This window comes from Centrocercus urophasianus, unplaced genomic scaffold, assembly GCF_019232065.1.
Source record: "Centrocercus urophasianus isolate 14NV4802_14NV808 unplaced genomic scaffold, USGS_Curo_1.0 seq_13, whole genome shotgun sequence".
NCBI classification, from domain to species: Eukaryota; Metazoa; Chordata; class Aves; order Galliformes; family Phasianidae; genus Centrocercus; species Centrocercus urophasianus.
The window spans coordinates 578,689-591,558 of record NW_024884475.1 but is presented as its reverse complement, the minus strand read 5'-3'; the positions used below and the strand labels follow the sequence as shown (position 1 = coordinate 591,558).

Here is a 12,870-nt window from a genome sequence, read left to right as displayed (position 1 = left end):
AAAGGAGCATGTGTGTGAGCTCATTGAGGAGATGTCTTTAAGAGCATCCATTCACTGAAAGGCTCCCACCCATTCCAATGGAATTTCCCATTCTAAAGATAGGGAATATCTTTGGAAAACAGTGGGAAGAAGTGGGAGATGGCAGCTCTGATCCACCAGGACTTGGATCGTTTTGTTCCCAGCGATCCTGGAAGCACTTTGGATCCAATTCTTTAAAGGGCTGCGCATAATTTAGGTCATAAAGTTATTATTAATAATAATAAATTAGAGCCTTGAACACCTGAATCAGCCCTTTTTTTGGGTGTGATTCTGCTCTGTGTTGGGTCAGCTTGAAGGTGCTGAGCGAGGGACGATAGCACCCAGTCCTCGTGGTGAACCTTCAGTGATGCTTCTTTGTGGCACTGCTGCTCCTGGTCACACATCCTGCTCAGAATCAGACTTCAAGGAACATTCCTGCTTTGTGTTCATGGTGTGCAAACCTCGTGGAAGATGGAATAGTAGAATTGCTCAGGTTGGAAAAGGCCTTCATAATCATCAAGTCCAACGTCACAGATCTTTGTGCTCTGCTGGCACCCAAACACAGGGATCACCTGGCTGCTTTATCCAACACATAACCATCATTTCAACCTTATTTTCTAGCTTACATGGCCAGCTAACAAAATGACAGCAGGCAGCCTTTGGAAACAGCACTTGGGAGGTAAACACTGCATGGAAGCACTGGGCGTTATGAAGCACGACTTGTTCATGCCATGGAGGCTCTCATAGATGAAACGTGGCTGTGATTCCCACTGATGAGGCCAGCACTGGAGCCAGCCCAGTGTTTGGTGACACTGCAGTCAGGGATGGGACACCCACTGACTAGCATTGACACCCGTTGGGTTGGCAGTGTGACTGTCGTGGGCTCTGCACGCAGCCAGCCCTGAGGTTGTTGGATTTTGACACCCTAATGACGGATTTGCTGGTTGAATTCATAAAGCAAGCTTTTACAGCACAGTCTGGTTGATTGTTGGGTTGTTTTGAGGAGAAAAGTGGACACAGTGTCCAAAAGTGCTCATTTTCCATCTACCACGTCATCACCGTGCCCCACTCTCTGCCTCCTGTGCTACCAGGATTCTTGGGGATGGGCTTAGTGAATCCGTGATTTCATATCTTCCCTTACAGCTCACCAAGGGCACCCAGGGCTGGTGTGGAGGCACAGCTTCATGTGCCATGTTCATAGAATCATAGAATGGCCTGGGTTGGAAAGGACCACAGTGTTCATCTAGTTTCAACCAGGCTGCCCAGAGCCACATCCAGCCTGGTCTTGAATGCCTGCAGGAATGGGGCATCCACAGCCTCCTTGGGCAACCTGTTCCAGTGCCTCACCACCCTCTGGGTGAAAAACTTCCTCCTAATATCCAACCTAAACCTCCACTGTCTCAGTTTAAAACCATTCCCCCTTGTCCTATCGTTATCCACCCTTGTAAAAATAGCCATTCCCCCTCCTGTTTGTACGCTCCCTTCAAATATTAGAAGGCCACAGTGAGGTCTTCCTGAAGCCTTCCAAGCTCAACAATCCCAGTTCCCTCAACCTTTCCTCACAGCAGAGCTGCTCCAGCCCTCTGCTCATCTCAGTGCCCTCCTCTGGACCCTCTCCAAGAGCTCCACGTCCTTCCTGTGCTGGGGTCCCCAGGCCTGGATGCAGTTCTCCATCCACCATTTGCTCCATCCACCTTTATTTTTGCCCTTTCTGAGCGTGGCTCCAGCCCTCGTGACTCTGTAGCTCATGGTTCCCACACTCTGTTGGCAGCAGCAATCAACTCCCCCCATGCCACGAGGTACCCTTGTGTCACCATGTCACTTTTTTTGCCACCTGTGGACCATCGCAGCATTAGGTTTTATTGTTCTTTCTATATTTAACTGTGCTGTTGTCTGGTGGATGGGCTGGGGACAATCTGGTCCTTTCTGGGGGATGATGGAAAGCCTGGGCTGCGTGTGTGTGCATGGATTTTGCTTTTTCTTTATGGTTTTCTTTAAGTAAAACCTTCTTACAGAGCCATTGCCACAGTGTAAAGCCAAGGAAAAACTCCGTGGCCAGTTTTCTTCCCTTCGTGTTCCATTCCATGCTTATGAAACCCAAATGTATCATCTTGGAGCTGACATCCCAGCCCTGCCTGGAGGAGCCCAGGGGTCTGAGACATGACATGGGCTGGCCCTGATCAACATGGCACAGGAGGTGCATCCACCCTCAGCAGGAGCAAAAGAAACTCCCAAGGATCAATAGCAATGACCCAGAAGAGACCAGCACTGAGACTTTGGCTGGTGGCATTGCATTTAGATTATCAGGATCCTGCTGAGCTGCCGGTTCTGTTCTCCTTGCATCCAGCTGGGAAGGGAGTAGAGGTCAGCAGGAGCACAGCCCAGAAAAGCTGACTTTTCAACAGCAGGGAATATTAGAGAAAGCTGCTGGTGAGCTCAGTGTGGTGAGCAGCTCTGTGTATGGGGAGTTGTGCAGCTGGGCTCTTCCTTGGGAAAGCTGCAGCAAGACACGGATTTCAGCTGGCTGGGACAGGAGAACAGCTCAGCTCTGTGACACGCACAGGGAGCAATGCTCCCTGCTTCTCCTGGGGACCTCAGGGCTTTCTGTGCAATTCTGGTTCCTGAAGGCTGCTCACAGAATTGAAAGGGACCTCTGGAGATCCCCCTAAAGCAGTTCCCCGCAGCAGGTTGCACAGAAAAGCATCCAGGTGGGTTTGAATATCTCCAGAGGAGACTCTCCCACCTTTCTGGGCAGCTGTGCCAGGGCTGTGTCAGTCTCCAAGTCAAGAAAACATTTCTTCCTCACGTTCAGATGAAACCCCATGGGCTCCAGTTTGTGCCCAGCGCCCCTTGTCCTGGCACTGGGCACCACCAAATGGAACCCAGCCCTGTCCTCCTGCCCCCTGCCCTTCAGGCACTGATCAGCGCTGCTCAGATCTTTCTCAGCGTTCTCTCCTCCATGTGCACAGCCCCAGGGCTCTCAGCCTGTCCCCATCAGGAGGTGCTCCAGGCTCCCACCAGCTTCACACCCTCCGTGAGGCTCTCCCAGCAGTTTGCAGTCTGCCTGGAACAGGTCAGCCCAGCACTGGGTGCAGTGCTCCAGATCTGCCCTTCCACAGAGCAGAGCAGAGGGGAGGAGCACCTGCCTTGCTTTGCTGGCCACACTCTGTGCCATACACCCTAGGGTTCCACAGGTCTTGGCCATCAGAACGCCCTGCTGGCTCATGGTCAACCATTGGTCAACTGTTAGTCTACTGTTGGTCAACGAGATTCTTCTGTGCAGAGCTCCTTTCCAGCAGCTCATCCCCCAACCTGTACTGATGCACGTGCAATACTTGATGCTCAGGAAGACTGAGATAGGTTTGGGAGACCATTTGGTCTTGCTTTGTTCAGCATCAGGTGCCCAGGGTGGACTTGGTGTGCCTGTTCTGACATCAACGCAGCAGAGAAGTTCCCAGGTGTGTGCTGGGCAGAGGATGGCAATGTCTGACCCCCCCTCTCTTTGGGCACCCCAATAGCAGTGCCTGAACCGTGCACCAGCGCTGCAGGCAATGCAAGGCTTGCTTTTGTTTCCCCTGTCCATCCCTGCTTTGTAATCTGGCCCATTTGTCAGGTAAAACAGGATACGGAGCGAAAGGTCACGGGGTTGATTTACCAGGAGCCTGAAAGTTATTAATGTTTCTCAGCCTTGCAGTTTGAAATTCTCTTTGCCATCAGCCTCCTGTCACTTCTCTGCCAGAGATAAAGCCCCGTCGTGTCAGGGCTAATGCAGGGCCAACAACAGATCAAAGGCCCCTGCTCTGGGGCTGGCTTCCAGGCCTTGCTGCAAGAAACAGAGCTTGCACCTTGCTGGCGTGCACTGATGGAGGGGCACGGCAGCAGCCCTGCAGCCAAAAGCAGAAAGCCAAACCCCTCTGGCTTGAGCAAGGTTGAGGTTGTAGTCATCTGGCAAAAGCCACGGATGGGTTAGAATCTGATTTACTGAGTTAAAAAAAAAACAAGCAATTTTTGAGTCTTTGGATGATTTGATCTGAATGTGCAGAATTGCAGCTTTCTTGCACAGTGCTGAATGCATTGGTGAGAATGGAGTGGATGAGCCTCAGCCTGTGCTGGGTTGACCCCTCTAAGAGGAGAAGCATAAGGACGTAGGTTTGCCCACGTTTGCCTTTTTTGCATGCACAAAGAAGGCCAAAATTGTTGGTATTTCAGTAGATATTTCCATGTTAGCAGCTCTAGGCAGCACGCAGGTGATCAGGCGTAACCCACAGAAGGAGTCAGAGTGAGGATGGCTCCACATATCATAGAATCATAGAATGGTTTGGGTTGGAAGGGACCTCAAGGATCATGAAGCTCCAATCCCCCTTCTGCAGACAGGGCTTCAACCTCCACATTTCATAGCAGCCCAGGCTGCCCAGGGCCCCATCCAACCTGGCCTTCAACACCTCCAGGGATGGACGGGGCATCACAGCCTCTCTGGGCAGCTGTTCCAGCACCTCACCACTCTCATAGCACAGAACTTCCCCCTGATATCTGACCTAAATCTTCCCTCCCTCAACTTCCAACTATTTCCCCTTGTCCTGCTGTTATCTACCCTTTCAAAGAGTTGAAAGGGTGTGTTGGTTTTGTTGCAGTTTTATTATTATTATTATTATTTGCCTTGAGATAAAGTGCTTTGCAAATCTCTCTCGAAATTCTGCTTTCCAGCTCCACAGAAGTTGATGATATGATCAGAAAATCTACAAACCTGCTGCTGACCCGGACGCTGAGCAACTGCTTGCAGAACGTCATTAAGAGGAAAAACGTGGGGCTGACAGAGGTGAGATTGCATGTGGAGTAATTTCCAAGGCAGGGCATCTAAATGGGGTATGGTCACTTGGAGCTCATTCCAGCACCTTGAAGGGATGCTGGATTGGAGTGTTACTGTAAAATTTTTGGTTGGAAAACAACAAGGAAAGCAAGCAGTGTTGCTGTACAAAGCAAGAGTCAAAGAATCATAGAATCACAGAATGGCCTGGGTTGCAAAGGAGCACAATGCTCATCCATTTTCAACCCCCCTGCTGTGTGCAGGTCACCAACCAGCAGCCCAGGCTGCCCAGAGCCACATCCAGCCTGGCCTTGAATGCCTGCAGGGCTGGGGCATCCACAGCCTCCTTGGGCAACCTGTTCCAGTGGAAGAAAGGCTTTATGCTTATGGAAAGGTGATGCTTTTGTCTGCCCTTCTTTTGGGTTTTTGGGGAGTTATACATCTGGGTTGAAGAGGGCAGGTGGGAGGGTTTCAAGGAGTGCTGGGGTGGCTTCATGCCAGACAAGAGACGCGTGGGAGCGGTGAGGATGGAGGGCTGCTCTCCATCTGAAGGCACATTTATATGGTCTGAACTCTGTACTGGCGTTTTCTTTTCAAGATTGACACTTTTCTGTGAACAAAGTCAGATTTCCAGTTCTGAAGTTCAAGGCTTGTAAGTCACGACTCTTTGGGAACATGTGTGGTACCCAAACCAGTTAGAATGCCTTAGTTGGGCCTCTGTGTGCTGTTATGAAGCGAGCAGGTATTAGTACAGCTGCAGTTCTTTAATTAACTGCATTGTAGGAATGTGTAGTGTTCTCTGGACACTCAAAAATACCCCATGTGGATGAATTTGGGGGAGTTCAGCGCATTTACAGCAGTCTGCATTTACACACAGTGCTTCCTCAGACCTTTATCTCACAGTCTGGAATCTCTCTGCTCCTTGGGGGCAAGTTCCCCTTTGTCTTGCTCCTCCCGGGGCTCCCTCCATGCTGAGGAATGCAGCACCATCCCTTGCACTCTCCATCCCCCAGCAGCAATCTTTTGGCTGCTCATTTTGGGCATCTTCCTGCCCCCCTGCTTGTTTCCTTTGCATAACCATTGACCTATTGGTCCAGTTTTCCTCTGAGCTTCTTAGATCTGGAACAGGTTGCCCAGGGAGGTTGTGGATGCCCCATCCCTGCAGGCATTCAAGGCCAGGCTGGATGTGGCTCTGGGCAGCCTGGTCTGCTGCTTCATGACCCTGCACACAGCAGATGATCACTGTGGTCCTTTTCGACCCAGGCCATTCTATGATCCTATGAAATGATAGTTATGCAAGATACTTAAATATCTTTTGCAGTCACTTTTGACATCAAGACAGTGCTTTCATGTGACTCCTCCAGGTGCCCTCCAATCCCATGCTCCATGCAGTCACATCTACAGTTTGCATTTCTGAAGAGGGAAGGATTTCACAGAAACACAGAAGGCCTGGGTTGCAAAGGAGCACAGTGCTCATCCAGTTCCAACGCCCTGCTGTGTGCAGGTCACCAACCAGCAGCCCAGGCTGCCCAGAGCCACATCCAGCCTGGCCTTGAATGCCTGCAGGGATGGGGCATCCACAGCCTCCTTGGGCAACCTGTTCCAGTGCCTCACCACCCTCTGGGTGAAAAACTTCCTCCTCATATCCAACCTAAACTTCCCCTGTCTCAGTTTAAAACCATTTCCCCTTTGTCCTATCACCATCCACCCTTCTTGGGCTGAATTTTAACTCAAAGCAATGCTCTCTGTTTCTAATCTAAAATATCTTCTTCCAAACAGTGGAGAAGGTGATATTCATTCCATGTTCCAACCTTTTGGTCCATTGTCCTCTTTAATTTATTTTCATAATTGATCAGTTGGGAGGGGATGGAAGGAAGTCTAGTATGACATATGGAGGTTGGTGGCCCTGCATGTAGCAGGGCTTTGGAGCTTGATGATCCTGGAGGTCCCTTCCAACCCCCAGCCATTCTGTGACTCAATGAAGATCCAGCAGGGTGCAGAGGCCTGTGCTACCAAGGATACTAAGACCACTGTCCTATTTGTGAAGTCAGAACTACCTGAAGTTAGATGCAGCTTTTGCATTCAGGCCTACAGGTCTGGAGCAACGCGTTGTGATGAGAAGTTTAGGAGGAATTTCAGGCAGTTGGAAATACCCAGTATTTAATTAGCTTGAAACTGTGGGGAACTGCATCGGGGTTGTGACAGAAGAGCTGACAGAGGGAAAGGCAAACAAATGAGCACTTATCAGGAGGCAGAAATTGAGAACTGGATTAATCCAGCAAATTCAGAGATGAGAAGCCCTCCTGGTTGCTGTGTATTTTCTTTCTGGGAGCCGAGTGCAAAGCAGGAGGCGTTCAAATAGACCACAATTCAATTTCTTAAAAGCAAGCATTGCCTGGAAGGGACCTCCTTGCTCAATCTGGGTCTCCTCAGCTTTGCTTTCTCTACCTGACTCCGTGTTCCCAAAGCACAGGTCCCACAGCCTCTGTGGGCAGTTTGTAAGATCTCTCTTTGTTCCCAACATCCAAACTGAGCCTCCCAGTCTGCGGCCATTGCCCGTTTGTGATCTGGCACCAACACGAGTTGGGCGCCGCCATCTCTGCAGCTTTACTTCAATATTTATGTGTCTGCAATGCTCGAGTTGGTGCTGAAACATAAAAGGATCAAAGAAGCAAAAAGAGAAAAAGAAACAATGCTGTGCCTGGCAGGGCGCTGCTTGTTTCCATCTCATTCAGAAGCAAATGATTTGTGTTTCTAAATAGTTTCTTTAGAAGAGGTAACTGCAGACTACCACACCATGCTCCTGCAATTAAGTGATGTCAGTCTGGAGCATTGTAATGCCTTCTGTGTCTGCAGGAGAAGCATTTTGGCACCATATCAGAGCTAAATGTTGTTTGGAAAGGTTTTGTTACAGCTTACCTTGCACCTTGAACATATTCACGGCGGTCTGCACAGAAGAAAGGTACCTGCTTAAGGAATTAGTGGTGTGTTTGGCTTCCAAGGCAGCCATGCTGAAGGCGAAGCAGGGATTGCTTTGCTCTGGATTATAAACATTGGCACTGATTGACTTCAGCAGTCTTTGTCATTGCCTTTAATGTCCCGATCCGGTGCCGTGCAAAGGGAGCTGAGAAAGCAGCGTGATGAAAAATAGCAGATAATGGTGGGTATGAAAAGCAGGGAGATAGCTGCTCACCCACACCTCCCCTGGAGAAGCAGAGCCCTTGCTTCCTTTGTCGGGTGCCTCAGAGGGCTGCTGTTACGTGTCACTCAAGTTGCAGGTTCGTTAGGGTTCATTAGCAGCCAGAATACCCGTGGTCTGACATGGTGCTTCTTTGTAAGCCTGTTGCTGGAATGAGTGCTGACTGACAGCTGAGCATAGGAAAGTCATTAGAAAAAAAAAATCTTCAGTGGTATTAGTGGCTGTCATGGGAAATGCTTTCTTTTTTGTTGTTGTTGTTGTTTCTTCCAAAAAAATGACCTTTTATATAACTCTCTGCTGCTGTTAAAGGAGGAGAGCCTTTGAGTGTGGGGTGAAGCTCAGTGTGTTTGTACAGCATCAGCATTTCCTGCTAGAAGTTCTCAGAAAGTGGCACCCATCAACTCAGCACCTCCCTGGCTTCAGGAGCAACTTTCTGAATACCTTTTCTGAATCACAGAATGGCCTGGGTTGCAAAGGACCACAATGATCATCTCCTTCCAGGCCCCTGCTATGTGCAGGGTCATGAAGCAGCAGCCCAGGCTGCCCAGAGCCACATCCAGCCTGGCCTTGAATGCCTGCAGGGCTGGGGCATCCACAGCCTCCTTGGGCAACCTGTTCCAGTGCATCACCACGCTCTGTGTGAGGAATACCTTTTCTGAATACCTTTCCTGAATATCTTTTCTGAATACCTGCTCTTTGCTTTTGCAGCTGGTACAGATTATTATAAACACGACCCACTTGGAGAAATCTTGCAAGTTCCTCGAAGAATTCATAACCAACATCACCAATGTACTTCCAGAAACTGTTCACACCACAAAACTTTACGGGACCACGACTTTCAAGGTAAGTGGCTTCTCTGGGGAGCTCCGTCCATGTTTGGGTTGAAAGGTGATTTTATCATGGCCTGGGAGCTGAAGCCATCAGATGAGCTTCTGGCACTCGTTTCAGAGCAGCTGTATGCACTACTCTTGTCCAGACCAAGAGCCTTTGTAGCCCCTAATTTACAGGCTGTGACTGCAGTGCTCATTATCTAAGGAATTAAGCAGCTTTTCAACAAAAGCCTGACTTCAATTTTTTCTTCAATGAACTTTCATTTTGCTGTTTGATCACCATACAGAGCTGCATGTGGCTGGCCATGAATGCAAGCTCTCTTCTTTCACTCAAGAGGAGAATAGATTTTGAGAACTTGAATTTCTATACCTTTCTGTTCCTTTTAGTGTTGTTAAATGCTAAAAGGAGAGTGGAAATGCTAAAAATCAGGGCTGGAAGGAAGTACTGGGCTTCCCAATCTTTAAATTGTAACCCAGGAGCATCCTCCCCAGATTCTTCCCATGAAGTTTTAAGACCACGGCTGGTTCAGTTGGGGGTTGTCTGAGTTCTGCCCTTTGGCCACAGAGTGGAAGGGAGCAGTGCCAGGGACTCCAGCAATGGTAGGGAATTGGCTAGATGAGGTTTCCCTTGGGATAACCCAGCAGGCCCTGTGACCCCAAGGAAATCCCTTCCTTTTCCCATCAGACAACCATCTTCCCATTTGGCCTAAGGATGAGTTTTTTCATCCTTACCCTGTCAGGAAGGCTCTGAGCCCCTCGACCAGTTTGTAGCCCTCCTATACCCAAACCTTGGTGTATCTCATAGAATCATAGAATGGGTTGAAAAGGAGCACAATGCTCATCCAGTTCCAACCCCCTGCTATGTGCAGGGTCATCAACCAGCAGCCCAGGCTGCCCAGAGCCACATCCAGCCTGGCCTTGAATGCCTGCAGGGATGGAGCATCCACAGCCTCCTTGGGCAACCTGTTCCAATGTGTCACCACCTCTGAGTGACACACTCAGCCTTTTTCCACATGGAACGTTCTCCCCTGTCTCCTCCTCCCATCCCATGCCATATTTGTCCTCCTTCTCCCTGGGTTTCAGCAGTCAGACACTCGTTTGATCATACCTGGAGCTGACCTGCCAGGATGAGCTAACCTGAGCTTATTGCAACCCTATGGTAGCTTACAGACACATTGCCTTGTGCTGTTAGGGCTGAAGTTTTGGTCCATCTAGCATCCTGTTCCTTATGGAGCACCTTGTGCTGTCTACCCTCCATCCCATATAACTTGGTCTCGTTGGACAGGACGCCCGCCACGCTGCTGAGGAAGAGATTTACACTAACCTGAACCAGAAGATTGACCAGTTCCTGCAGCTGGCAGACTACGACTGGATGGCTCTGGAGCCTGGCAGCAGGGCCAGTGATTACCTTGTGGATCTCATTGGCTTCCTGCGCAGCACGTTTGCTGTGTTCACACACCTCCCGGTAAGGGGCCTCCCCATTTTCTTTCTTTTTCAGGCTGGAAAGTGCACAGGCAGCTGATGGTGCTGTTGAAACGAGTGGTTGCTCGAGCTTTTATAGAGTGTGATGGAAATGGGGCCATACACTGGCCCTGTTTGACAGCAGATCAAGTGTTGTGAAGTAAATCTCTTTCTAAAGTAAGCTATTGCACGTGTTAGCAGAAGTGAAAGCCCCCCCAAGAATTTGCATGTCTATGGGAAAGAGGGAGATATCCCAGTACACCAGCAGAAACAAGATCATAACTCACTGGCCACCTATACCATGTTAGCCTTCATCTTAACAGACATTTGAGAATGATTTTTGAGAGATCTCAGTATAAGGGCGTGTATTATTCAAACTGCAGATCCATTTCCAAATGTTTGTCAGGTCACTGGGTGCCTTACATCAAAATATGGCTCTGCGTTGTAAGGCAGCATGTGTTTCTTTCCTTTCTCTGCTGTCCAAAATATGCCTGTGTTTATGCTGCTGTTGCGATCAGAAATGTCTTTTATGTTGTTTTTTTGCAGTTGGCTGAGCAGTGTCCACTTGAATAGGAACAATGTAATCATCAGGGAGTTTCATTTTTGCTCAGACAGCTTTTTTTTTCTTTCTTTTAAACAAGATTTGTTCTGGGCTGTCTGGATATATACTTATGAGACTCTTCAATCAGCAGGTATTTAGAAACAGCAAATCCACTGAACTCTGTATTTGTCCCAAAAGCAACTTCAGATTTTTCTTCTTCACTGCACTGCTGCCTATTTGTTGATGCTGTGTGTCCAGGATTGTAGAATACTGGCCCACACTGTGGACACCTCTCACTAGCTTGGATAGAAGCAGGAAGAGAAGGTTAATAATGCACAGTGGCAGCTTCCTGAATTTCATTCTGCTTGTGTTCAGGGATTGCACTGCTGGAAAGGATGTTCCAGCACTCCAGAACTGCTTTAGGAGGTGTTACAGCCTCAACAGTTCAGCAATACTGTACAAGCTTCTGCGTGGTTCATGCTGGATGGGGCTCTGAGCACCTGATGGAGCTGTGGGTGTCTCTGCCCATTGCTGGGAGTGGAACCAGATGGTTTTTAGTGGTCCTTTCCAACTCAAACCATTCTATGATGATTCTATGTCTTTGGCCACGAAAAGAGAAATCATAGAATCATTAGAGTTGAAAAAGACCTCTAAGATCATCAAGTTCAACAAATGAAAGTGAAAGGAGTTTGGGCAGCGGTGTTGGGGCAAAGTGGCCTTGTCCAGGGCAAGGATTGGGACTGGATGGGTTTAAAGAAGGCCCCTTCCAACCCGACCCATTTGGTGACACTGGGAGTCCTTACACGACTAATTGAGCTCGTGCAGCAGAGGTTTGCCTGCTATTCCAGTGGGCAGGGAAGGGGTACCAGAAAAGAAGATATGCTCAGCCCTCTTCTCTGCTTCACTTTGGACTCTTATTGATGTTTTTGACATTCTTGTACCTCAAAGAGATGGGTGTGTTTGTGTAGGGAATACCCCAAGGATCATTGAGTCCAGCTCCTGGATTACTTAACACTGCAGTTCTCAGAAAGCATTGCAGCATACCTTGCTGCTCACCACACATTTGCTGTCTCTTGCTCTGTCTTTCCCTCCATCGAGGGCAGAAATCCCCTTTGTTCCTCCTGCACAGAGCGAGGGGGGTCTGCTCTGCACTGGAGTGTGAAGCGCGGCCACCAGGAGAGAGGAGGATGGGGAGAGATGTCCACGATGATTTATGAGACAGACCTGGAGTGATTTATCTTCCTTAAATATTAATGTTTCCTTTTTGAATTAATCAGAATGGTTTTGGAGATGGGGAAGGCAGCTGGTTGGTCTGGAAGGACTGTTCAGGAGGCAGCTGGTGGATGCTTGCCATGCTGCAGGAGCTGGGTAATGTGTCGGAGATGCTGAGCTGCTGCCTTCAAAGCACTGCCCAGCACTGAGCCTCCCACCATCCCCTTGGATAGGGCAGTAAAGTGACACAGAGCTGCAGATTGTGAAATTGGGAGGCCTGAGTTAAATGGTGGATAGGAGAGAGAGGTATCGCTGCCCACAGTTGGGATTGGAGCTGATCCTTGAGGTCCCTTTCAACCCAAGCAATTCTGTGATTCCGTGATTCTTTTATGTGTTGGAGTTCCTCCCTTCAGAGGAGTGTTGTGGAGACCAATTCTTTGCCTGCTGCTGTCAGTTCCCTGCAGGCATCACCAGTGAGGATGAGTCAGGAAGAGCTGAAGGCTGTTGGAAGAGCACCAGCTCCTTTGATGGCTCAGCTGATTGCTTCTCAAGGACCTCTTCCCAGCCACTGATTTAGAAACACTTAATAATTTCGGTGACTTTCTGAATGATTTGTAGGAGGTGAGGCGTGGGAAAGCCCCCATCTGCCCAAAGCGGCGCAGAAAAACGAAGGCCATGTTTGTGGCAGGACGGGATGTGCTTCCTTTGTGAAAGGAAAGGGTGAGAGGGCCTCGAGAGGGAAAGGAAGCATCTCCCAAAAGCATGAATTGGCACTGAGTATTGTGGGGCTGCAAGCAGCAAGGTG

General features: G+C 49.1%; 1 protein-coding gene across 5 annotated transcripts in view; it reads left to right on the top strand.

Moving 5' to 3' along the window:
- The window catches only part of EXOC6B (exocyst complex component 6B), a 245,126-nt gene that overhangs the window by 144,914 nt on the left and 87,342 nt on the right, over window positions 1-12,870 (top strand). For all 5 annotated transcript variants that reach the window (XM_042811691.1, XM_042811690.1, XM_042811689.1 and 2 more), the window contains exons 16-18: window positions 4,723-4,834; window positions 8,730-8,864; window positions 10,137-10,316. In XM_042811691.1, coding sequence (XP_042667625.1) covers window positions 4,723-4,834; window positions 8,730-8,864; window positions 10,137-10,316 — 427 coding nt within the window. The remainder of the gene's footprint in view (window positions 1-4,722; window positions 4,835-8,729; window positions 8,865-10,136; window positions 10,317-12,870) is intronic.